Here is a 26,674-nt window from a genome sequence, read left to right on the forward strand (position 1 = left end):
AACAGACCCGTGCCTTGGGCACTTGACTCCAAGGGTAAAAGGGACACGTCGCTGGGGTGACCGCTCCCAAGGTTCAGACATCCCTCAACAGTAAGCCCAGCTTCAGGCTTGACAAGTGGAAATGAGTATTTGGCCAGCCTTGGCTCTTCATCTTTTAGTCTTTACCAATCCCAAAAGAATCTTAGGGTGTTGAGGAATTCTTGGTGTCTTTGTTTTTCCTTTTTCAAACAGGATTCCTGACTGGGGTTTTCAAACTGGAACTTGGTGGCCGACTTTCATTTAGCAAAGATTGAAGGCCCAGTGCTCCTTTTGGAACCTCAGGAGGTTCTCCAGGAGAGGTTGAGTGCTGACTTCCTTCTTGCCTTTACCTGTGCTGGCTAACGTTAAGAACTGTACTGGAATGCTGCAGAACAGGTGCAGAGGCAGGGCAGAGGGTGAGATCCCCCGCCTTGGCTGTTCTGTGTTCAGACTTTACCATGGAAGGCAATGTGCGTTCAGTCTGCAGAAGATAGCCATGCTTTGGGGTTAAAGTGGATGGCACTGATACTGCCAGGGCTTGGTTTATGGCTTCTAGCCTTCTGCTGGCTTGGCCTTCTGCAGTGAAAACATGGACCCCTCCTGAGTTGGTACTCACAGAAAAGATTTGCCCACCTCTTTCTCAGCTGTAATCCAGTTACTACCACAGAGGAATGGTATCCCATGCTTTCCTCCAGCATCTTTACCACACTGTATTATACTTGGTACGTTTACTTGCCCACTTTCTTGTTACCTTTGTTGAGGGCTAGGACTGTAATTCTGCCATTATTATCATCAGAGTCTAACACATAGGAGAAGTTAAATAAATGGGTCCACCACCTCCCCATTCCTGTACCACTGCATGTTATAGTTTAGGAGCATCCCAGCTGTAATATCTGCTATTAGAAATTTACACAGGTCAAAGTGACCAAAGCTAGTTTTGTATACTTACGGCTAGTGACCCTGAATCTAGCGCTGGAAAAATAGTGCCTCCCAGCTTTCCTCATTGACAATGAACAGGGACCGATGGCTGCTGGATCTCCTATCCAGTTGAAGGTCTTGGGCTGCAGATGGCACCGGGAATGTTGTGGAATTGCAGCATTCGTGCTTGGCAGTGGCCCTAAGATCCTGGGGATCAATTCATGGGGCCGAAGTGGTTGCAGGAAATGAGGCTGGCCCTGCTCTGAGGTAGCCCCTCTTAGGAGCACCAATGGGACCAGACTCACAGATTGCACTTCTTGACTGCCCAGCCCGTCCTGGTGAAATCTAGGCTAGAGGAGAAGAGCAGTCCCTTACCACATTTCTTGTGAGGCTGGATGGAGTGTTGGAAGAAATAAGTAACTTAAAAAATCTCTTCTAGGCCGTAGCCACTATTTAACCAGTTATTCTTTTAGGGTTCAACAAAAACAGAGGGCCCAATAGATTTGTTACTAACCCAGCAACTGTTTTACTGGCCTGAGACTATTTACTTATTCCCTGTTAGAGGACCCTCTCAGTGCTAGAGAGATTACACAGAAGCCACAGCATGATGGCAACCTTGTTATTTGTCAGTCATAATTTTTGGGCTACTATGAGATAAGAATATAGAGGGTAGGTCTCTTGTAATTGAGAAAGTTGGGGCCTGCACTTTGCTGGATGTCAATTCTGAAAATAAGGGAGATGGGGAATAGATGCAAAAAGAACCAACAGACCAGACCCTCTCCCAAGGCCCAGCCTATTCAACTTTCCCAAGCTCCATTAACAGATACCATCACATAAGCATCTTTTGGTGTGACACCACCATCTGCTGATATCACAACCGTTTTATCCCTTCTTTTGCCAAAGGCTTCATAAGGACCCTCACCTGATACTCATGAAGTTTTTTCTGGCCCCTGTGACTGGGGTGTAGCATGCGGGTCAGCTGCTCTACAATACCCAGGCTTCGAATGAGATTCTCCCTTTGTATCAGGGCCTTCATCCGCTCTAGCTCCTCCTCTTCCACAATATCTTGAGGTTGCATAATATCCAGATGTATTGATTTGGGCTGCAAGGTACATGAGAGATAAATGCAGGATCTCCAAGGACAAGTCCCAAACCATCAGCAAAGATGGCTGTAGGACTCTAGCCCACTCTACCTTCATCCCTGCCCTGACCCTCCTGTAGAGTTCCCTTTGCTGTCCATTCTCTCACCTTCTGTTCCAAAAAGTCAGTTTCAATTTACTGATAAGGAACTCATCTCTCTTGTGCAAGGGAAGGAGAGGACAGCAGAGATTCCCTTTTCTAGTAGTCCCAACCCATTTTCCTGCAGAAAGATAAGAGTCACACAACCCCTGACACCTCTTTCTCCCGCTTCCGATTCCTGTAAGCCAAGTAGGTGAAAAGGCCCTGGGGCCCTGCCCTGGATCGGCTCTTCTCCCCAGCTGATTCACCCTGGTTCTGGTCCTTGTTTTCCTTTCGCCTCTTAGTGCCTGAATTCTCCTGCTGTTCCTGCTTCAGGCGGATCTCTTCTAGTTGCTGCCTGATAAAACATAAAAGCTTCAGATACTGGAGGAATTGTGTTGGGGAAAAGGAAATAGAGGGAAAACGGGATAAGCAGGAATCATGATCTGTTCTTGGGACTGATGGGACAGGAATTAGGGAGGAACCTGCAGAATGAAGAGTCACTAAGAGGCTGACAGAATATATAGCTCTATTTCTCTTTCCTCAAGTGTCTGGCTTCCTCCCCGCTGCTGGGGAGTAATTCAGGTTCAGGATCTGCCCTCATCCATCTGCATAAAGGAAATGCAGGACAAAGTGGCAAAGTACCTGGCACACTCTTCTCTGGCTTTGGAGGCAGCAGTCTCCTGGAAGAGGGAGCCATTGTGCTTGAAGAAGGGTTCATACTTCCCTGTGTCAGGCCCAGGATAGATCCGCCGATAGCCCCCCAAGTGGGAATCCTCATATCGTTCCTGGTCCTGCATGGCTGCATGGGACGACTCGATCTGTTCTCGCCTGTGGAAACAGAGCTCAGCAGAGTCAGAGGTTTGAGAATGTTCCCTGAAGAAAGGAAGGCTGGCCGCTTGGCCTCCCAAGCCCTTGACTGTGGGGAAGGCTGTCAAGGCCATCTCTGGTCAGCACTACCATGTGTGTAGGCAGAAGAATAGGCTTTGCTTCCAGAAATTTGATTTTTGTTCTAAGTTTAGAGGGGTTTACTTATAAACTGGCACTCCAAATTATAGGAGTCTAATTTTGAGACTAATATAAGTTCACTACAGAAAACTTAGAAGAGCAAAAAAATTAAAACTCCCCATGATCTTACTATGAAATTAACATATTAGTAATTAGTACAGAGCAAGGACTCCAGGGCAGGACCTCCTGAGTTTGAATCCTGTCTTTGCTACTCCCTAGTTTGCCTTTCCTCCCTCACTTCCTTTTTTTCCTTCCTTCCTTCCAAATTGGGATCATATATCAATATTTTAAAATGAGTGTCCGACATAGTAGCACATGCCTGTAATCCCATCTACTTGAGAGGCTGAGGCTGGAGGATCACAAGTTCAAGGCCAGGCTGGGCAACTTAGAGTGAGACCCTACAAATAAAAGTGTGCGAGATGTAGCTCAGAAATAAAGTAGTTGTCAGCCATTTTTCCCCACTGAACATGATTCACTCAGGTCCCCTGTTCAGTCTCATGGGAACACTCAGGGTGTTTAATTTATCCTTCACTCCCATTCATCACACAAACATTTGAGTAGCTGTTATTCACCAGGCCCTAAGGCTATCATGAGGAATCAAATACAAACTACCCCTCATATTGGAATACCAGTAGAGAAAAGCAATGTTACTACAGGAATATCCAAAGCCTACTCAAATTCAATTTTATGTATCATTAACATATAATTTTAATATCAGTAACCAATCACCATGTTTGTAACCCATTTTATACGAAAAACAACAATGAGTGATCAATACTGATTTAAACAATTCCCTATTAACAACTAAACTGTTTTCTGTGTTTCATTTTTATAAAGTTCCTCAGGAACTGATTTCTAGAGAGCTGTGTTAAAAAAAAAAACAAACCAGCAGTTGGGCATCGTGATGCACACCTATAATCCCAGCTATGTAGGAAGCTGAAACAGGGGAATAACAAGTTTAAGGCCAGCCTCAGGAATTTAGTGAGACCCTGTCTTTAAAAAATAAAAAGAGCTGGGAATATAGCTCAGTCATAGAGCTCCCCTAGGTTCAATCTCCAGTACTGAAGGGGAAAAAAAAAAAAAAAAAGCACAGCAAAGTATACAATTAGGATGTGAAGAGAAAACACAGAATGGGAGAAAATCTTTATTAGCTACTCTTCTGACAGATGATTAGTATATAAAGCATATAAAGAGCTCAAAAATCTTTACACCAAAAAATCAAATGACCCAATTAATAAATGGGCAAATAAACTAAACAGACACTCCTCAAAAGAAAAAATACATGGGCTGGGGATGTGGCTCAAGCGGTAGCGGGCTCGCCTAGCGTGCGTGCGGCCCGGGCACCACGTACAAACGAAGATGTTGTGTCCACCAAGAACTAAGAAAAAATAAATAAATGTTAAAAAAATTCTCTCTCTCTCTGTCCCCCCCCCTCACTCTCTCTTTAAAAAAAAAGAAAAAAAATAAAAAATACAAATTAAAATAAATAATTTTTTAAAAAAATATTTATTTATTTTTTGGCGGACACAACATCTTTGTATGTGGTGCTGAGGATCGAACCCAGGCCGCACACATGCCAGGCGAGCGCGCTACCGCTTGAGCCACATCCCAGCCCCCAAAATAAATAATTTTTTTACAAAAATTTTTTAGTTATACATGGGCACAATATCTTTATTTTTTTTTAATTTATTTTTATGTGGTGATGAGGATTGAACCCAGGGTCTCACATATGAGAGGCTAGTGCTCTACTGCTGAGCCACAACCCCAGCCCCAATAAATAAATTTTTTAAAGAAAATAAATATTTATAATTTTCAAAAAAAAGACAAAATACAAATGGCCAACAATACATGGAAAAAAAGCTCAACATCATTAGCAATTAGGAAAATGCGAATCAAAACTACAGTGAGATTATATCTCACACCAGTCAGAATGGCAGTCATCAATAATATAAATAATAGGGCTGGGAATATAGTTCAGTTGGTAGAGTGCTTACCTCGCATGCACAAGTCCCTGGGTTCAATCCCCAGCACCAAATATATATATAAATACAAATAATTAAAAAAATACATATACAAATAAGAACTGGATGCCACGGCACATACCAGTAATCCCAGGGGGTAGGGAGGCTGAGGAAGGAGGATTGTAAGTTCAAAGCCAGCTTTAGCAACTTAGCAAGGCCCTAAGCAACTCCGTGAGACCCTCAGCAACTTAGTGAGACCCTGTCTCTAAACAAACTATAAAAAGGGCTAAGGATGTGGCTCAGTGGTTAAGTGCCCCTGGGTTCAATCCCTGGTACCAAAAAATAAAAGAATACAAATAATAATAAATGCTGGAAAGGATGTGGAGAAAAAGGAACACTTCTATATTGTTTGTGGGACTGTAAATTAGTATAATTACTATGGAAATCAGGATGGAGTTTCCTCAAAAGACTAGGCATGGAACCCTACTATACTACTTCTTGGTATTTACCTTTACTACAGTGATACATATGCATAACCATGTTTATAGTTCACAATAGCCAAACTATGGAACCAGACTAGGTGTTTATCAGTGGATAAATGGATAAAGAAAATATAGTATATATACACAATAGAGTTTCATTCAGCCATAAAAAAATGAAATTATGGCATTTGCAGGAAACCGGATGGAACCAGAGACAATCATGTTAAGCAAAATAAGTCAAATTCAGAAGGTCCTATGTTTTCTCTCATATGCATAAGCTAGAGGAAAAAAAGGAAAACAAAAGTGAGGGTGGATCTACGAAACCAAAGGGAGATTAGGACAGGGATCAAGGGGTGGAAAGTAAAGAGGGAAAGGGGAAAGCTGGGAAGTGATTTTGGTCAAATTACATTATTATATTGTGTGCATGTACAAATATAAATATGTAACAACAAATCCCACATGCAAGTGCACATGCAAGGCACTGGGTTCGATCCTCAGCACCACATAAAAATAAATAAGTAAAATAAAGGTATTATGTCCAACTACAAATATATATATATATATATATATGTATGTATAATTAGGACTGTGGCTCAGTGGCAGAGCACTTGCCTAGTATGTGTGAGGCATTGGGTTTGATGCTTAGCACCACATAAAAGTAAATAATGGCATTCTGTCCATTATAATACAAAAAAATTTTAACAATATACAATTATACCAATAAAAAATGAGGATAAAAAACTATTAAAAATGAGGATAAAAAACTAATCAAACTACCTTAAGCACCTTATATGTTAATATGAAAATAGCTCTAAAATACATTGCTAAGTAGGGTGCCGAGTATGTATAAGTTATGCAACTGTCTGAGTAAACAAGGGAGAAAATACTTTGTATAAATACATATATATTTGTGCTTTTAAGTGCTTGTGAAAGTATGACACTACACTAGGAATGTTGACTGACTCCAGGGAGGAAAACTGGGTAGCTGTATGAGAAGGGCAGGGGGAAAAACTGTGAACTGTATCATTTGAATTTTGAATATATTGTCTATATTATGTGATGTATTATCTATACAATATGATGTACTATCTATGCAAAAAAATTTTTTTTTCACAGGGCCGGGGGTCAAACCCAGGGTCTCATGCATGCTAGGCAAATGTTAAACAATGGAGCTATGTCCCAAGTCCCCCAAAATAATGTTGTTTTTTTTTAAATTTTTTTTAGTTGTAGATGGACACAATATCTTTATTTAATTATTTTTATGTGGTGCTGAGGATCGAACCCAGTGCTTCACTTGTGCAAGGAAAGTGCTCTACCACTGAGCCACAACCCCAGCCCCCAAAATATTTTTTTAATATTTATTTTTTAGTTGTAGTTAGACACAAAACCTTTATTTTACTTATTTATTTTTATGTGGTGCCGAGGATTGAACCCACGGCCTTGCACATGCCAGGTGAGCACTACTTCTGAGCTACAACCCCAGCCCCAAAATGTTTTTCAATAGTTAATTCGCTCTTAGTGGCTTTCTTCTAGTGGACTTTCACTCTCAGGAAAGTATAAAAGCAAGACCAGTTATGCTAATAAACATATTAGATATTGAGGGAAACAGGTTCGGTAGTTGTGGCAAAGAACAGAGTGGGCTGAGATGACATACCTGGCTTCTCGTGGCTGTTGGTGACTCTGCAAAAGCCTTTCCTTGACTCTCCGCTTGTCCTCCTCTAACACTTTTTTTTTGTCACAACCCCGGAGGTTAACAAGGGTCATGGCATCACAAAGAAGTGCATCCTTCACCTCTCGATCAAGGCGGGAGTCTGTAGTGAAGCTTGGAGAGTGATTTACCTGCCAGGAGAAGTAGTTATTGCCCCCTTGCTGTATCTACACCACCTGAACAGATGGTGGTCTCTTGAAGACCTGAATGAGGGTCTAGGAGAAACATCCCCTCCTATGACTACAACCAAGTTGGCTGTAAGCTCTAGCTTTCAAGGCCATAGGACTCTGCATAGTGATCCCTCCAATTCACAGGCATCTTGGGGAGAGTAAATCAGATAGCCTAAGTCTACAGATAAAGTGTCCTGAAAGTCAAGGTTTATACCAGAAGCGCTGGGGATCGCAAACCTGGATTGCTGTGGTAGAAGCCAGAGATCACCAAAGTTTGACTCAGCCAGCCAAAAGGGTAGGGTAGATAGATGTCTTTTGCCTTCTGCTGGTTGCCACCTACCCTGAAGTTTCCCTATCATCTCCCCTTTTCTGTCCCCACCTGAGTGCCTCCTATCCCAGGTGTCCTGTTCAGAGAAGCCTTTGAATCTTGCTTTTGCAAAGATGAGGAGAGAAACCTTACCTCCAGCAGCCAGGGCTTCAGCTTTTGGTCCAGCAAAACATCAAAACCAAGGATCTCAAAACAGGCACATGTACCACTACTCAGATATTGAGGAAAACAAGTTCGGTAGTTGTGGCGAAGAATAGAGTGGGCTGAGATGACAGTTTTGATGATGATGTCCTCGATGTTGCCCCACAGCTCTCGGGGGTTGTAGCTGTGTTCTCGCAGCCAGGCGTTGAGAGTTGACAGCTTCCTGTGAGGCCCAGTGCTCAGAGGAATACAGATTTCTATGCCACCAGGGCCTGGCTACAGGCAGCTGGTTCCCTGATGCTAACCCTAATTCCAGGCCTGGGCCCCTGTGTGTCAAAGAGCTGCGAGCAGCTCGGAACAGGGATTAGTTATTAGGGTGGGACTTGGGGCTGATAGACTCAGGCACAGATCCAGGGTCTAGAAAGACAGTTTTTCCTTAGCAGTCAGCCTCCCAAAAGTCAGTTGGGTTTCATGGGCTCCTAAAATTGTAGGGCTAAAGGATAGAGGAAGGAGGAAAAAACAGAGTAGCAAGTACCTCTTACTGCCCACAGCATCATCCCGGACAAAATTCTCATTGTGTTTGTTGATAGCATAGTTAGTCAGGTGCATGCAGACATCTTCCTGTGAAGCAAGTAGCCCCATGGGCTCAGACTGCTTCCACGCAGCCCACCTCTCCAGTGTCTTGTGGCCTTCTCTACCCCTCCCTAGTACTGCTGGTCTCCTGGCCCTTTGCAAAAGGGGACTATCCTTTTATAAGATTCTGGGGAAGAGGGTGGGGTGTGATGGGCACCTTTTCTCAGTCACCACCCACCAAGTTCTGTTCTCATAGCTTGGTGTCATGGCTTTCACTGACTTCCTTCCTTTTTCTTGTGTGATAATGAAAAATCTCTACCTCATTTCTCCCTAGAACATCAGCACTTATGCAATGGAAGAGAACGGGTGTCATTCTGCCCCCTCACCAGGTTGTTGTGGCTGGGCTCCACATATGGCATGGTGGCAAAGCGGGCCAGGCCCTCCTCATACATGAAGATCCGAAGAGGGTCACAGGATGTGATCAGGACGTAGATTCGCATATCAAACTTGAAGCCATCAATAAGGAAAGGCTAAGAGCACACAAACCCAGAAGGAATATAATTAACTTAAAATTTTTTTTGTAGTTGTAGATGGATAGCATGCCTTTATTTTTTAAAATATTTGTTTTAGTTGTAGGTGACACAATAACCTTTATTTTTATGTGGTGCTGAGGATGGAGCCCAGTGCCTCCCATATGAGAGGAAAGCTCTCTGCCACTGAGCTACAGCCCCAGCCCTGTAATTAATTTTTGAAGTGCTTACTATGTGCCACACACTGTTGTAAGTGCTTCAAATACACAACTCATTTAATTTTCACAACAATCATATAAAGTATTTACTGTTACTCTTCCCATGAAACAATAGGAAATGGAGGCAAGAAAAAAAAACAAAAGGTCATTCACCTACCTGAGGTCACATATCTAGGAAGTAGAAAAGATGAGATTCAAACCTAGGCAGGCTGACTAAACCATGGTTCCATACTGCCTCCAGGATAATGGGGATAGCAGAAAGGGTAGGAGCCCAAAACTGGCTTCCTCCCTGGCTTTGAAAGAGACAAGGAACCTCAGGGCCAGGGAGGAGCCTAATGGTACTGAGGTATCTTTCACCTTGGAGATGTACTGCTGGCAGATCATGTGCTCTCCAGGCTTGATCTCACGGGGGTTCCGGGTGATGAAGATGCCACGTCCCTGACAGCCACTGTCTGGCTTGCAGATATAAGTGCGGGTTTTTCGCTGCCGACCATAGGACTGGAAGTCCCCGTAGCTATGTACAGAGAGGAGCAGGTCAAAAGGTTTCTGCAAATCGTGGCTGACCTAGGGGCCCATGGCTATATTCTTGCTATCTAGGCTATCTAATCCACACTCTTCCTGGAACACTGTTCTCAGACAACTTTTCTTTGATCAGCTAAAACTTTCTTGGTCCACTTTCATCCCCCTCAGACATACCAGACCAGAATCTGGAGGGGACAAAGGAAGGCAACCCATTCCTGCCCCTAGGATCTCAGCCTGGGAAGCTAGGTTCACTTACTCTGCAGGGAGGCACCAGGTACGGGGGAAGATGTTGTACTCGGTAGGATAGAGTTTCTGCATGCGGTTGAGATTCCGAGCCAGCAGATCTTTGCGGCAGATTTCTGTCATGCCGGGAAAGTGATTGATTTTCTGAAACAGAGCCAGTTAGTTATACTGTCTCCTAGAGTAAATGATAGCTCCTGGGGCCTGGGCATCCCAAAAAAATCATGGAAGAGGATGAGGAAGAAGGGAGGAGTCATAGTGGAGGTGAGCACTGTCCTTACTACCCCAAAGGTAGAAACAGGAAGATTCCCTAAGGCAGGTGAGAAACCCTCCCAGGGCTTCTACACCCAGTGTGCACATCCTTCATTCAAAAATAAAGGACATGGGGCTGGAGTTGTGGCTCAGTGGTAGAGCACTTGCCTAGCATGTGCAGGGCCCTGGGTTTGATCCTCAGCACCACATATAAAAAAAATAAAGGTATCGTGTCCAATACAACTAAAAAATAAATATAAAAAAAATGAAGGACAGAGGCTGGCCCAGTGGCCCATGCCTATAATCCCAGCGGCTTGAGAGGTGGAGGCCCAAGGATCCTGAATTCAAAGCCAGCCTCACCAATTTAGTGAGGTGCTAAGCAACTTAGTGAGACTCTGTCTCTAATAAAATACAAAATAGGGCTGGGGATGTAGCTCAGTGGTTAAGTGACACTGAGTTCAATCCCTGGTACCCCCTACCCTCCCATTCAAAAAAAGGAGGAGGACAAGAGAGAAGAATGTGTACTAGGCCAGACCTCTGGGCCTTCTAGCCATCTTCTAACATCCCTCAGACCACCAGTACTTGTCTTATAAAGTAACAATGTATGGCAGTACAAAGAAATCATGAAAAACATTCTCTAAAAGATAGGAAATAGAAAAGGAAACTGAAGACCAGCTGAAGGAAATGCACTCCATGACACCTAGAGATGACATGGTGCCTGCCAGGAAACCTCTGGCTGCTCTGTCCTTCATGACTTTCTCAGTCACTAGCTGTATAAACTTAGTATTTCTGAGCTTCAGCTTCCTTTTTTAACAAAAGGATACCTGCTGCTCAGGATTTTTTTTTTTTTTGGTGTGTGTGTGTGTGTGTGATGTTAGGGATTGAACCCAGGGCCTTCTGCATGTGAGGCAAGCCTTCTATCAACTGAGATATATCCCAGCCATCAGGAATGCTTTTAAGGATTTTTTTCCCTGGTACTGGGGATTGAACTCAGGGATGCTCTACCACTGAGCTACATCCCCAGCCCTTTTTAATTTTATTTTGGGATAGAGTTTCATTAAGTTGCCCAGGCTGTCCTTCAATTTGTAATCCTCCTGTTTCAGTCACCCCTGCCACCCAATTGCTGGGATTATAGGTTTGCTCCATCACAACCAACATTGTTAAGGATCTAATAATAAAAAAACCATAAAAGCACTTAACATGGTATCTGTTAGATGCATAGTAAGTCCTCAATAACAGCTGTTATTATTGCCATCCTTATCTGACAGTAGCTTTCTGCATTTCTTTTCAAAGCTTCTTGAATACTTGTAGACTTGCTGTCTATCTTGATACAGGTTATAGTTTCTTCAATCCCTTACTGGCTTCCCCTCAAAATAAGCCTATACACACCCAACTCCCTTTTTTATTGTGTCCTAAGGATCTAACCCAGCTCCTCAAGCCTGCTAGACAAGTACTCTACAACTGAGCTGCACCCCCCCATCGCCTTTTTAAAAATTTAAGACAAGGTCTTGCCAAGTTGCCTGGGCTGTCCTCGAACTTGAAAACCTATCACTCAGCTTCCTATGGAGCCCCACCAGACCCTTTTTAATTACAATCATGCATTGTACAAGGGCATTTTACTCAATAGCTACATATAAGGTTCTATAAGATTATGTCATCTGGTGATGTCATATCCATCCATTTCGTAAAATACATTTACAAAAATCAAACAATGATGAAATCACCTACCAATGCATTCCTCAGAAATGTATCTCTGTCATTAAGTGACACATGACTTATTTTATTGATATTCACCACAAGGAATCTGTTAAAGGGTAATAAAAATACCTTGAAGCAGGTATATTTTTGTGTATGTGAGATACTGAAGATTGAACACAGGGCCTTGCATGTACTAGTGTTTGATCACTAAGCTACATCCCTAGCCTGGCAGGAACATTCTTCTTAGGGTCCATCTTCCCTGATTTTCTTGCTGCCAGGCAGGACCCCAAATTGACACACTCTCTTCTCTTCCTCCCCCCACTTCTTTGTACTGGGAATTGAAACCAGAGGTGCTTTACCACTGAGCCACATCTCTAGTCCTTATTGTTTTTATTTTGAGAGAGGGTCTCAGTAAATTGCTTAGGTCCTTGCTAAGTTGCTGAGGCTAGCTTTGAACTTGTGATCCTCTTGCCCCAGCCTTCCAAATCGCTGGGATTACAGGCATGCACCACCACACCGATGGGTTCTAAGATGCTGAGATGGCCCTGTTGTTGTTAGCTCTGAGGCTGCCTCTCAGTCCTGCCTTGGAGCAGGCAGGCTAGACATAGATGTCACCAGGCAGAGCAAATAATGGCCAATTATATACCCACCAGAAACTTCCTTCAGATAACAGAAGCTCCAGAGAGCCAAGAGGAGAATATTTCCATTGGAACAGAAGACCCTTAGTATAGCCTTTCCTGTCTAAACAGGGTACAGCCAAAAAAGAATGGCAGCCTCATGCCTGGGCAGGGGTTAGGAATAGTCATTCTGAATCTTAGCTCAGGATATTGGTACCTGAAACCTCTTCATGTCCATGACTCGTTCCAGTGAGACGGAGCAATCTGTCCAATACACAGTCCATTCTTCGTCCTCCCCCACTTCTTTCAGGCCACACATTTGGGCTGCCCGCCGCACTGCAGAGATAGGGGGGTCAGTGTTGCCAGCCTGAGCACCAGCAACAGGCCCTGGAACTCTAGATGGGTCAGGAAAGGAACAGACCTGACCAGAGGCCAGGTTGAAGAGGGAGGTGACTCTTACTTCAGTTCTGCATCTTAGTTATCAGGTGGCAATTCCAAGTTCATGAGGCTGTCAGGCCCTTCCAAAATATGCAGCAGAGAAAACGAGAGCCTGGCCTTATGATTCTGCCAGTCCTCTCTCTCAATCAGGATTGTTTCTGCAGAGCTGACCATAGGTAGGAACCACACTGGTGCCTAACACTCTGGGTGGCCTCTTGCACAGGTGGCAGTGGGAAAAAGAGGGGAAGAAGGAAAACACTGACCTAATTGGGGATTTTTTTTTTTTTTAAGTAGGTGAAGTCCCTCCAAAGTTCTCTTTAAGAACTGTGGGGTTTTGGTGGTGTTTTTTTTGTTTTTTTTTTTTTTTGTTATTGTTGTTTGTTTTGTTTTTTAGGTGCTAGGGATCGAACCCAGGACCTCGCACATGCTAGGCACGTGCTGAACTACATCCCTAGCCACCTACCCAAACTGTTTTAAGCTTGTCTCATCTCTGCACAAATCTGGAGAGGGTAGGGCAATGGTGACTCTCATGTATTTTATTTCTAGCAGTACTGGGGATTGAACATGGTAGTGCTCTATCACTGAGCTATACGCCCCCTAGCCTTTTAAAAATCTTTTTAAAATTTTGAGATAGGGTCTCGCCAAGTGCTGAGGCTGGATTCAAACTTATTTCCCTGCCTCAGCCTCCCAAGTCTCTAGGATTACAGACATAAGCCACCATACCCAGAACTTTTATTCGTTGTTTTTGTTAGTTAACTGAAGATATTGTCCCTACCATTGAGACTAATTAGAATAGCAATATCTCAACTGCCAGTAGCTGAGCCAGGGGAACCTCATAAGGCCCAACATGGGCTCTAGGCCAGCCTGGCAAGATCCAAGGCTGGAAGCTTGATTGGAGCTCCTTCTCCCTAGTAAGACAGCCCTCTTGTGTAAAAGGGTGTGAGTCGGGCGCTTACCACTTTCATACTTGCAGTTGGTCAGGTTGATGGCCAAGGGTCTGGAATGGAGGAATAGCAGAAATCAGGCAGAGTGGAAGGGAAGGACAGACCCTGGGCTGCCAGGCTCTCAGATGCAGAGATATCCAACAAACACAATTCATTTTTTCTAGAAGCCACTTAAAGGAAAGACAAGGGTGATAAAAACATGCTGAAATTCTGCCAGGCATGGTGAGCATGCCTGTAATCCTAGGGACTCTGGAGGCTGAGACAGGAGGATCACAGTCTGAGGCTAGCCTCAGCAACTTAATGAGGCCCTAAGCAATTTAGCAAAACCTAGTCTCAAAATAAAAAGGACTGGGATGTAGCTCAGTGGTAAAGCACCCCTGGGTTCAATCCCCAGCATGGAAAAAAAATATACTGAAATTCCAAAATGAACTAGCCCAAATGTTTCTGATTTTTGTTTCTGTTGTATCAAAAGATAAATCATGCTCCAGCCTTTCCTCTTCCAAAGACTGAAGGGAAGAGCTTAGGTCCCAGTCTCCCAAATGCTGAAGGGAGGTCAGGGGGTGACTCTGGAGCCAGGCAGGTGAGGAGGTCCAGGGAAGGTTACCTGCGTTTCCGCCTTCTCTTTCTCCTCCCAACTTCTAAGTCATCTGTGTCAGTTGGGGCTATGATTTTCTTTGGAATTTTTTTGGCTACAATGGCTAAGGGATCCCCATTCTCAAATGCCTTATAGTCTGCCTTTGAGAGTGCCTGCTGTGAAGAGTTAGAAGGGGTGGTCTCTTCCTCTTTAACACACTCCTCCTCAGATTCCTCTTCCTCAACAGAGTCTTCCTCAGATTCACTGGTCTTACAGGTACTCGGTTCCATTCTCTTAGATTCTAAGGGGAAGAGGGTAGGAATTAAGGCCCAGGATGGCTTGCAGGGATCCACCCAAAGGCCCTTCGTGGTGTTTTAAGAAAATGTTGCAGCTCCTTCAGAACAGAACAATCCCACTGAATAACAGGATGTTTCCAAGTTGGGGTGAGGGTGTGTGGGATGCCAGGAGATATGGATTCCCTGACTAGCACCCAAGATCACACTGGATCATATAACACACTGTGGTGCGTGCAGTAATGAGCAGAGATGGTAAGAACCATAACCATGGCTCTTTTGTTCCTGAATGGAATGGGGGATGGCTGGGTGAACTGGGGAGATAATTTGCTTTGTAATACAACTGAAGATCAAATGTACAATAGGTCGGCCCTTTCTCTGCCTCAGGATTCAGTTTCTCCATGTAAACACACTGGAACCAGGCAACCCTTGGGCTCTGACCACAGAAGGGGAGCCTACGGCGGACACTGCCCACCCGAGGTTCCGAGAAGAGCTGAGGGGTTGCTGAGGCTGCCCCTAGCGGCCTGGGGTAGAACCCAGCTGCTCGCTCATGGCCGCCCTCCGCCCGTTTCGGCTCTTCCTGGGCGTTGCTGGTGTCGGGGACCGCCTATTAGTTCCACAGGACCGTCTGTCCCGGCTGTCGCGAAAGGGAGCCCGCTCCCCCTGGGGGTAAACTGCTGACTCCAAGATCCCGGCGGCGGCGGCGCCTTTTTTAGCTAGCCGACGGCCGCCGCCGCCGCCGTCGCCATGGATACGAGGGCGGTTCCCATTGCACAAGCGTTTTGGGGGCGGGTCCTTCCGCGGACCACACCCACCCAGGCGCCGGCTGAGGCCATCTTGGCCGGGGCAACGTTTGCTTACAGCTGGAAGTGGAAGAGCGGCGGGTCGCAGCACAAGAGGACCCGCCCCGCCCGTGCTTCATGGGACTTGTAGTTCTCCTGATTTGGCACAACTTCGCACCTCCCCACTCCCATCTTTTCTTGAACGCACAAATCAAGTCTGCGTTGGGGACGAATAGCTGCTCTCTTCTCTTCGGTTTTTCCGAAACCATGCAGTGAACAGTCTTTGCCCTCTAGGAAAGCTCTGATTAAGACACATGTCTTCCAGCGCTTTCAGCCTGGTGGGCTAAGACAGCTCCATTAAGGAATAACGGAACCGCTTCATGACATTGTTCTGTCACTGTGGCCTCTTTTCCCCGACACCCTCCCACTTTGACTTCTGCTAGCCATCTCCACCAAACTTAACCCAACTTGTCACTCAGATTATCCTGTGGGCTAAATCCAGAAGACACTTTAAAATTTTCCATCCTTTAGGAGGATTGGACTTCTGTTTTTCTGTTTGTTTTTGTGTCATTTTTGGTGCTGTGGATGGAACCCCGGACCTTGCATATGCTAGGCCAGTACTCTACCACTGAGCTATACCCCCAGCTCTACATGGACATTTTAAAAATTCATAGATTTCTTGATCTTTCTTCAACATGATTATATATATATATATATAATATATATATATATATATATATATATATCTCCCCAGCACCACATTAAAAAACTTAACAAAGGCATTGTGACCATCTACAACTAAAAATATATTTTTTTTAAAAAGTCAAGAGGTGGGGCTTGACTTTATATAAGATCTCCTTGAAGTATTCTGAAATCCCTTGTTTCTAGTTTTTCTCATTTTGTCAACAAATATTCAGCGTTACAAGCACTGTCCTAGGATCTGGTCCATCTTCATTTGTTGCCTGAATCACTGTCATTCAGCAAACTCTTCATTGAATTCTTTGACTATTCTTCATTTATCCTCCTTGTTACAGAGCACTGCCTACTCAGAGCTGAGATAGCTACAACAGTCCTCTATTAGCAGTTCTTGTGATCAGAAAGATTTCAGACGTGTCACTCAGTGAGGCAGACTTGAGTTCATAGGAAAAGGGAACATTCTCAAGCGTGAGAGGGGGTCCTCTCAGAGGGGAGAAGGATGGTACCCCTCTCTTGCCCTCCCAGGGAGTTTTCTGGAGAGTCCCACCCCAGGTACACCTCTTGACTTCTTTTAAATATTTTTTTTAGTTATTGATGGACCTTTATTTGTTAATTTATATGTGGTGCTAAGAATTGAACCCAGTGCCTCACACATCTAGGCAAGCACTCTACCAGTGAGCCACAACCCCAGCCCAACACATCTTGATTTTTTTTTTGGGGGGGTAATGGGGATTGAACCAGGGGTGCTTTTTTAAATTTTTATTTACAGACAGGGTCTCACTGAGTTGCTTAGTGCCTCAATGAGTTGCTGAGGCTGACTTTGAACTTGCAATCCTCCTGCCTCAGCCTCCCAAGCCACTGGGATTACAGACGTGTGCCACTGCGCCTGACACCTCTTGACATTTGACTGACAGCACAATCACATCAAACTTCCAAGTCCCAACTGTGTATAGTAAAGGTCCAGGGCATTTGGCCCATGCTGACTGGTTCTAACTAGAACTTGTTCTTACAGGTTTTAGAGTTAGGGGGAATTGTCCTTATCTTCTTGAATTCTGGGATCTGGCCTATATAAGTCACAGAAGTCCCCCAACTTCAGGGTTAACTTCTGTTACCCTGCATTTCTTCTTCAGATAATAGGTTGTTTGCTGAGGTGTAACATATCCTGACTTAAGCCAGGTAAATTGCTTTTTAAAAGAAAGCATGTGGGGGTCAGCACAGTGGACCTAGTTTATAGAATTAGCCCCCTAACCTTATATTCCCACCACTTTACATCTGCAGCTTGAGTATTTTTCCTAAAATGCAAATCTGTTACTACACCATTTGGTACTCTTCAAGGTTTCCCATTAGATCAAATCCATAGGCCCTTAGCATTTGAGGTCCTGAATCAAGAGGCAAAAAGGTGGAGAGGCTCTGTTTGGATCAGCACTTTCTATCATGGCTCTGAGTACAAAGAGCCTATATATTCCATATTCTGGCTGAGATAAAGCTTCAGATAAAATTCCCTTCTTTTAAAAAAAATTTTTTTAATTGTAGATGTACCTTTATTTTATTTATTTTTATGTGATGCCAGGGATCAAAGCCAGTGCCTCATGCATGCTAGGCAAGTGCTCTACTACTGAGCCATATCTCTGGCCCACCTTCTTAAAGATTCCTAAAGCAACAACAACAAAACTTTAAACAATTCCTAAAGCATAAACAGCTGAGAAACACTATCATAAAGAAAACCTATTTGACTTTACCCTTCCCCGCTTTATAGAAAAACTCATTTGGGTCAGGGAAGTCCTAGGGACAAACTGGAGAAATCCAGATATTTGGCTCATCACCTTGGACACAAAATCTACTTAGCTGTAATATCATCTCATGCATTCCCTTTGGGGATCAAGCAAGGAAAAGCAAGCATATTGAGCTTGTATATGCAAAAGCTCTCAGAAAAAGGTTAAAATTACTGCCATTTGCCAAAAACATGAGGGTAGTCAAAAATTTGAGAGAATGTAAAAATGCTTAATTGTTTTTCTTATAACATAGGTTATGGGTGCATAGTCTGCTTTATCTCAATGAGACTAACTTCTTTTGTGATATAAAATTTCCAATTAAAATTCTATGATAGGGCTGGGGATGTGGCTCAACCGGTAGCCCACTCGCCTGGCATGAGTGCGGTCCGGGTTCACTCCTCAGCACCACATACAAAGATATTGTGTCCACTGAAAAACTAAAAAATAAACATTAAAAAATTCTCTCTTTAAAAAAAAATTCTATGATAAAGCTTTATACAGGCCTGGGCATAGGGAGCCAAGTACCTATGGGCCTAAGCCACAGCCAAAGCTGTGCCAACACAATAGAAGACAGAGGAGCCCAAACCTTTGCTGGAAGAACTCTTCCAGCTAGCGGGTGGCACCTTACTCTGAAGGCCCCCCTGACTCCTACACTGTGAGTAGGAACTCCCATTCTTTCAGGAGGTTTGGGGTAAGAGTAGTGGCAGTGGACTGGGCATGGTTGTGCACATCTGAAATCCCGGTGGCTGGGGCTGAGGCAGGAGGATTGCAGGCCAGCCCCAGCAATTTAGTGAGATCCTGACTCAAAAAATAAAAAGGGCTGAGGATGGAGCTCAATGGTAAAGCACCCTTGGATTCAATCCCCACAAAATAAATAAGTGGCAGTGATCATCCCTATTGAAAACAGTAGTGGCAGTGATCATCCCTATTGAAAACTAAACTCAGGATTTTTTTCTTTTCTTTCTTCCTTTTTGGGGTTACTTTTGCTATACAAGAATCAAGGAAGCACAAGGAAAAATGGCTTTTTATATATAACTCTCTAACAACTATACCCTTTAAAAATTTTTTTGTATGTATACATATGTTTTAGTTGTTGATAGACCTTTATTTTATTTATTTATTTATTTATTTATTTGTAGTGCTAAGAATTGAACCCAGTGTCTCACACATGTCAGGCAAGTGCTCTACCACTGAGCTCCAACTCTAGCCCTACAATAGTACCTTTTGACTGGTTCCTCTGGAATCAGTGTGGAGATCACTGGAGTAACAGAACAGGACAACGCATTCATTTTTCAAAAATTTCCACAGCTTTGCATGGTGGTACATGCCTGTAATCCCAGCTACTTGGGAGGCTAAGGCAGGAGGATCACAAGTTTGAGGTCAGCCTGGACAGTATACTGAGATCCTGTCTCAAAATAAAATTTAAAAAGCGCTGGGGATATAGCTTAGCTATAGGGTAGAGTACTTGCCTAGCATGTACAAGGCCCTGGGTTCAATCACCAGTATCACAAACAAATACAAAATTTTACACTGACTCAGATATAGATAGAGAAGTAAAGACTTAGCTCTGGATTTTTCAAGAAGCCTACATCATGTGGAGCTTGTGAAATGCCAGAGAAAGACTCCAGAAGGCCATAAAATTTTAAGGGCAGCATTACCTACACTTTATGACTTTATGGGCATTGCTGACTGGAGAGAGAATCACAAATGCACATTGTCCCAGCTCAGATTCTGGCATCTGACTGCCTGCGCTGCAGTTCAAATCCCATGTGTTATCTGGCTGACCTTGGATAAGTGACAATCTGTCAACTTCCCTTTCTTCATTTATTAAATGGAAATAGTAAGAGGACCTGCATCTTTAATGTTATGAGTACACCCCGTTTTCACAAGAGATAATGTGAAAGACCATTCAACTCTATGTTGGGTACTGGAGGAAAATTCAAGATGAATTTTTAGGGAGATGAAGAAGTAGGACATCTTGATGGAGCAGCAGGAACAAATTCAAGAGAAGGATGAAGAAAAAAATAAGTGATAGAATAGAAAAAGGGAGGGAGGGAGGGAGGGAGGGAAAGAAAAGAAATGGTAGAGAGAATCACAAATGCACATTGTCCCAGCTCAGATTCTGGCATCTGACTGCCTGAGCTGCAGTCAGGTATGGTGGCATTCATCTGTAATCCCAGCTATTTGGGAGGCTGAGGCAGGAAAATCACTTGAGCTCAGCAGTTCAGGAATTTGAGGACAGCCTGAATAACATAGGGAGAGCCAGTCTCAAAACAAAAAAAACCATACAGCAACAACAACAAAACAGAGGGCAAAGGAGGAACAAACAGAGAAGGTGAGAACAGGAAGAAAAAGGTGAGAAACAGCAGATATAACCAGGAGAGCATGCTGATTCAATTTATTCCAAGGTTTCTCTCCTTCACCAAGACCAGTCATCAGTTCTTTCTTTATTCTTCCCCTTAGGCTGAGAGAAGTAGGAAAGTAATCATAAAAATAAATGACCAGATGACCATGACAATGAATGACTATGAATGGAAAGGGATTCAGTCAGTTAGCAAATAAATACCTCCAGAAGGATCACAGCTCTTCCTGGGCCATCAAGGCTACCAGTGCTTCCTGTATCTCATCTGCTTGGGCTGGGGGCAGCAGACAGTCCTGAATGAGGGCCAGGGCAGCCTCCTCTGTCAGGCTGCTGAAGTCCTGGTATGTTTTGACAGGGAGGTGGCCAGCCAGTTCACAGAGGGCAACATTGAAAGCTTCACCTTCCTTTATTCCAAAGTTGGACTTCCGGGCCCACAGAATTACTCGGACCCCTGTGAGCATTGTGGATGCTGATGCCTTTCCAGGTGGAGCTCCCCGAGTTACAAACAAGTTATGTGCAATTTCATGATCAGTGAGGTAGTCAGTGGCCCGACATACCCTGCTAATCAAGGCTTCTAAGTCAGGTCCTGGCCCACTAGTATAAAAGAGGAAACCAGGAGCTGGGACGGACTGGAGCAAATACAAATGGCCCCCTGGGTCTAGAGCCTCACTTGGTGCCCCCTCCACAGGCAATCTGTGGGCCAGGTAGTAGCCGTGCAGGTGGAGGTGGTTCACTGAAGCCAATCCCCCCAGGCTGTTGAAGCCAACCCTGAAGCCTGGGTGAGAGCTCAGCAACACAGTCTCAAGCCCTGCCCGCAGCACACCTGGTAGCAGGCGCTGGGGTAGCCCCAGAGTAGGCTCAGGAACCAGCAGCACATGGCCCCACTCCAGGGGACTGACATTGATTATCACCAGGATGTCCTCTTGCTGGACAGCACTACAGTCATTGGGCTTCCGGTGCAGACGGAAGAGAACTTCTCCTGGCCGGATCTTGTTGAAGTTAAATTGTTCAGGGTCAAATGCCTGCCTTACACTCTTGATGTTCTGAGGACGTCTCCTCTGTACACCTCGCTCCACATTCAGCTGAGCCACAAAACCCACAGCACCAGGGAGGGTTTGAGTTTGCAATTCCCCTAGGCGGTAGCGAAAGAGCCCTAGCTCCACCCTCTGCCTCCAGGCAGAACAGAGGGCAGAGTCAAATCTCGTTGGTGTGTCCAGGGCGCTGGGTGCATTCCTTGGCCACTGAATGCCTTCCACTATAAGTTCCTTCTGCCCATAGACAAAATCAGGGATGCCTTTCTCTTCCCAGTCCTCATTGTTTGGAGGTAGCAAATATGAAGTTTCCTTTGAATAATGCGAAAGAGCCATGGAACTACCTGAAACAATCCTAAGAGATGAAAAATACATGAGAGTAGTCCATTTTCAGAGATTTTTATTTTCAAAAAATCTTGACATTTTGTTTAGATTATAGTCAAAAACAATATATAACCCATGCCTTTGGTAAAATACCTAGAAAAAATAGAAATTGCTCATCTTTTCATCACTTGCAGATGAGCATGTTTTTACTAAATCAAAAATATATATTGACTATTTTTTTGTTGACAGTTTTATATACAAACATCCATATATATTTATATATACATACATACATACACACATGTATTCTCTGTATATGTATACACAGAGGAGAGGAATGGGAGAAAAAAAGATAAAAGACTTATTCTATGATGTTGGCAAAGATGTGGAGAAACTGGAACCCTTGTACACTGTTGGTGGAGAGTGAAGTAATACAGCCATTGGAGGAAAAAGTATAGCAGTTCCCCAATTAATTTATTTTATTTTGTTTGATACTGGGGGTTAAAATCAGGGGCACTTTACCACTGAGCTGTATCTTCACCTCTTTTCAAATTTTATTTTATTTTATTTTTTAATTTTTGTGGTGCTGGGGTTTGAACCCATAGTCTTGTGTGAGACAAGCACTCTACCAACTAAGCTATATCCCCAGTCCTCAAATTTTATGTTGAGACAGGGTCTTGCCAAGTTGCCAAGGCCAGCCTCAAACTTTTGGTCTTCCTGCCTCAGCCTCTCAAGTCATTGGGGTTGTAGGTGTGTGCCATCAAGCCTGGCAATATAATATATTGTTTGTGTTTTATATATATTTTTTGTGTGTATGGTGCTACAGATTGAGCCCAATGCCTGGCATTTGCTAGCCAAGTGTTCTACCATTAAACTACATCCCAAGCAATTAAAAAATTTTAGCAGGGCATAGTGATGCATGTCCTTAATCCTAGCAAGTTGGGAGACTTGAGGCAGGAAAATCAGCAACTTAGTGAGACCCAGTTTCAATAAAAAAGAGCTGGAATTGGTGGAGCACCCCTAAGTTCAATCCTCAGTATAAAAAAAAAAAACTTTTTGTAGAGAGATTAAGATAACATAAAATTTATGTTATGCATCTGTTAGCACAATTAAAAACTTTTTAAAAAAAGTATCTCAAAATGAATTTAAGAAATTCAATTATTTCCTATTTACCCGAGCTATATCAAAGACAGTATTCATTCATTCATTCATTCAGGATAAAGACCTACATAATGTGCACTCCTGATATTCTGGGGATACCTATTCTGTATGCTTTTCAATTCATCTCAGACCCCTCTCCCCACTGCCACTCTACTCCTTACTCTTCCTAAGTTTGTTCTTACTCATGGTGTCAGTACTTTCTGTTCCTTTAATGCAAAATAACATATCTTTTTCCCAAAGTTTCTTCACATGGTTGGCTCCTTTGGGTCTCGGATCATAAATCACTGTGTTGGTGAAATCTGTATGGCCATCCTATTGAAGGTCCCAAAGAAAACAAGAAGAAAGGAATAATCTTACAAGCAGGAAAAAAAAATGTCTTGTTGGGCTGGGGCTATAGCTCAGTTGGCAGATTGCTTGTCTTGCATGCACAAGGCTCTGGATTCTATTCCCAGCACCAAAAAAGAAAAAAAAAAAAAAAAAGTCTTGTTAAACATGAAAAAAGGGGGCTGGGGTTGTGGCTCAGAGGTGAAGTGCTTGCCTAGCATGCATGAGACATTGGGTTCAATCCTCAGCACCATATAAAAATAAAATAAAGGTACTGTGTCCACCTATAACTAAAAAATAAATACTAAAAAAACTGAAAAAAGTAGAACAAATCCATAAATCCAAGAGTTGATACTCTTGACAAAATCATAACCAATATGCCTGTAATCCAAATTACTTGGGAGGATGAGGCAGGAGGATGGCAATTCTGAGAAACCTGGCCAAACACTGTCTCAAATAAACTTAAAAAGGGGTACGAAAGGAGCTCAGCGGGAGACAACTTGCCTGGCATCATGTGCAAGGCCCTGGTCTAATCTCCAGTCACACACACACAAATTTAACCTTTGAGACTCAAACCAAGAAATAAAATTATAATAAGAATGAGAAGATGGTTTTTGTTTAGTTTTGTTTTAATGGTGGTGCTAAGGATCAACCCCAGGGACTCATGAATGTTTGGCAAGTGCTCTACAACTGAGCTATCCTCCAGTTCTTGATAAACTCCTTTTCATGTATATCAGAGCCAGGAGCAATGGCTCATGCCTGTAATCTCCATGACTTGGGAGGTTGAGGCAGGATTGCAAGTTCAAAGTCATTCTTGGCAACTTAGTGAGACCCTACCTCAAAATAAAAAAATAAAACAGGCTGGGGATATAGTTTATCGGTTGAGTGCCCTTGGATTTGATCCCCAGCACAACACACACACACCACACACACACATACACCACACACACACACACACACACACACACACACACACACACACAGTGGGCGTTAGGAACTCAATTTTATCAATGATTAGGCAAAAAAAAAAAACAAAACAAAACAGGACAATATGCTAACCAGATACCACATGATTCAGAATAACTATTTAATACTATGACAAATGTGCCAAATGGCATAATATCTACCAGGAAGCAAAGTGACCATCAGAAGGTTATTCAGGAAGGAAGATTCAGAACCAAATGAGGCGGCTGGGAGATCTAGATGACAGCTGGTCATCATGTCACAAGGTCAATTGCCACATCTTCATGTAAATCTCTGATCACCATGCAGTCAAGGTATCCCTGGCTGGTTAGCTTTTCCTGGTCTGTCTTACATAGGAGCCACAGTGACAGATTCTTGCTTGTCTATTGTTTCTGTTTAGTTTTTAAAATTATTTTCTATTTATCAATGGACCTTTATTTTACTCATTTATATGTGGTGCTGAGAATCAAACCCACTGCCTCACACATGCTAGGCAAGTGCTCTACCACTGAACTACAATCCCAGCCCTTATCTATTGTTTGAATACAGAAGATCAACCCTATCTTGGATAGAAAGGGCCTACTCTCAAGAGAAAAATAATCAGGTTGGGATAAGGCTACACTCCAATCACTTTGACTGGTTTTGGTGTTTTCATAGCACTGTAGTTTCCACTGCATGGAGTGTAACATTTCCACAAACGTGGTACTCATACATTGATATAGTGAATCTTTCTTAACAAAATCACTCTCAAATGATCCCCTTATTATGAAGTGCTGGGAAAACTAGAGTCACTCATTAAACACTGAACAACTGCCAGGTCCTTAGCTGTGCTTATGGGGCTTGCATTCTACAAAGGGAAACAGACACTTACGCAATCATCACTCAAATAAACCTACATTGCAAACAAGATATATATGCACTGTCATGGAAGAAGCATTAGAACCTCTCTAAGTGTAGAATCCTAATCTAATCTAGGGAGTCAGGAAAGACTTCCCTGAAGATAAAATGAAGAGGAACAAAAGCCAAGAGTGGTGGCACTTGCCTATAATCCCAGCAGCTCAGTAGGCTGAGGCACAAGGATGGGGAGTTCGAAGCCAGTCTCAGCAACTCAGCAAGATCCTGTCTGTAAATAAAATATAAAAAAGGGTTAGGGATGTGGCTCAGTGGTAAAGTGCCCCTGGGTTCAGTCCCCAATACCAAAAAAAAAAAAAAAAAAAAAAAAAAAAAAAGGAACAAAAGCCACAGTGGCTGAAACACAGGAGGAGAGGGCCAAAAGGAAAGAGGAAGTCTGGGTTCCAGAAGATCAGGCTTTGGATTTTTAAACATTTCATTTTTTTCCCCCCTGGATTGGGGTTTGCTGGGGATTGAACCCAGGGGCACTTTACCACTGAGCTATAACCCCAGTCCTTTTTTAATTTTGAGACAAGGTCTCACTAAGTTGCTGAGTATCTTGCTAAATTGCTGAGGCTGGTCTCCAACTTTCTATCAGCCTGCCTCAGCCTTCCCAGTCTCTGGGATTACAAGGCATATGCTCTCTTGCCCGGCTCCATTTAATGGTTTTTAAACTGAGAATGACATACTCAGGTCTAGACTCTACAAAGATCAGGAGGAATAATGAGTTGGAAGAATCAAAAATTAATCCTACCTCCACCTCCTCCTCCCAGCAACTTGGAATCCTCACCTTCTAGAGTAACTAGAAGAGTTAGTAGTATAGGTTCATTTATTCAAGCACGCATCCGATATATATTTATTGAAAATCTATGTGCCAAGCAATGACCTGGGAGTTGAGAGAGGACAAGATCAAGAGCTCGGTTTTAACAGCTGGGAGTTTGTAATCTGGCGCTGGGGTGGAGTTCAAGGAAGCACCTCAGCTGGAATAATAGAGTAGGGTGGGAGCCTCGGAGGGGGTCAACCTACATGTCCTAAATGTCTAAATGTCCGAGCCAGAAGAGTCACTGAAACCCTCTGGACGTGAATTTTCATGTCTGTAAAATGGGAGCCTACCTGGTCCAGCTGTTTCAAGAATGGAAGATAACTGTGCACAGTGCTTGACATCCAGTGGGTTCTCAGTAAACAGGCTTAACAGGCAGCAAGGTTGTGGTTACTTCTGGAAGAAGGGGCTCGGTGTACCGAGTGTTGTAACAGGCGCCCGCTGATACAGACTGGAAAAGTGCTCTCAGGGCAGATGGGGAGCCACCGCTTCCAGTCACCCGGCGAGTCCCGAGGTTTCCCGGATACTCCGGCTGAAGGGATTTCCTAGATGTTCCTTACGGGTCCCGCCCAGGGGTGTTGCCGCCAGCACCTATTGTAGGTGGGGCTGCAACACCACGAGACTTTCCCTGCAGCCGCTACCACGCGGAAAGCGGGTCAGGAAGCCTTTAGCGCAGGCGCAGTCTGCACTACGCGCG

At 43.7% G+C, this 26,674-nt stretch overlaps 2 protein-coding genes across 6 annotated transcripts; both read right to left on the reverse strand.

Moving 5' to 3' along the window:
• Nucleotides 1-152: 152 nt before the first annotated feature.
• On the reverse strand, nucleotides 153-15,341 carry Ttll13 (tubulin tyrosine ligase like 13). Its single transcript, XM_078051171.1, has 14 exons — nucleotides 14,589-15,341; nucleotides 13,997-14,037; nucleotides 12,820-12,938; nucleotides 10,052-10,182; nucleotides 9,631-9,787; nucleotides 8,912-9,055; nucleotides 8,488-8,573; nucleotides 7,944-8,175; nucleotides 7,260-7,444; nucleotides 2,800-2,985; nucleotides 2,332-2,512; nucleotides 1,859-2,038; nucleotides 968-1,286; nucleotides 153-594 (listed from the first exon to the last, which is right to left on the reverse strand). Exons 1-14 carry the CDS (start codon nucleotides 14,846-14,848, stop codon nucleotides 365-367), a joined length of 2,451 nt encoding a protein of 816 aa, XP_077907297.1. The 5' UTR covers nucleotides 14,849-15,341; the 3' UTR covers nucleotides 153-364.
• Gdpgp1 (GDP-D-glucose phosphorylase 1) lies at nucleotides 10,070-26,667 on the reverse strand. Of its 5 annotated transcripts, XR_005729739.2 has the most exons (5): nucleotides 26,271-26,667; nucleotides 25,309-25,389; nucleotides 20,668-21,849; nucleotides 13,997-14,037; nucleotides 12,843-12,938 (listed from the first exon to the last, which is right to left on the reverse strand). XR_005729739.2 is itself a non-coding variant. In XM_040275821.2 (4 exons), exon 3 carries the CDS (start codon nucleotides 21,828-21,830, stop codon nucleotides 20,679-20,681), a length of 1,152 nt encoding a protein of 383 aa, XP_040131755.1. In that variant the 5' UTR covers nucleotides 21,831-21,849; nucleotides 25,309-25,389; nucleotides 26,271-26,667; the 3' UTR covers nucleotides 10,070-10,182; nucleotides 20,668-20,678. The 5 variants fall into 5 exon arrangements, 3 of the variants coding, with proteins under 3 accessions (XP_040131755.1, XP_040131753.1, XP_040131754.1); XM_040275821.2 differs by lacking the exons at nucleotides 12,843-12,938; nucleotides 13,997-14,037 and adding an exon at nucleotides 10,070-10,182; XM_040275819.2 differs by lacking the exon at nucleotides 13,997-14,037 and having other exon boundaries at nucleotides 12,820-12,938.
• Between the last annotated feature and the right edge of the window lie 7 nt (nucleotides 26,668-26,674).

Source organism: Ictidomys tridecemlineatus, chromosome 5, assembly GCF_052094955.1.
Source record: "Ictidomys tridecemlineatus isolate mIctTri1 chromosome 5, mIctTri1.hap1, whole genome shotgun sequence".
Taxonomy (NCBI): Eukaryota; Metazoa; Chordata; class Mammalia; order Rodentia; family Sciuridae; genus Ictidomys; species Ictidomys tridecemlineatus.

Coding starts and splice junctions, on each gene's coding strand:
- Ttll13 (XM_078051171.1), bottom strand. CDS start 14,848: ATGGAACCGAGTACCTGTAAGACCAGTGAATCTGAGGAAGACTCTGTT. Junction 9,056..9,630: donor GCCAGCAGTACATCTCCAAG/GTGAAAGATACC, acceptor GTGTGCTCTTAG/CCTTTCCTTATTGATGGCTT. Junction 8,176..8,487: donor GATGCTGTGGGCAGTAAGAG/GTACTTGCTACT, acceptor TGGGCCTCACAG/GAAGCTGTCAACTCTCAACG.
- Gdpgp1 (XM_040275821.2), bottom strand. CDS start 21,830: ATGGCTCTTTCGCATTATTCAAAGGAAACTTCATATTTGCTACCTCCA.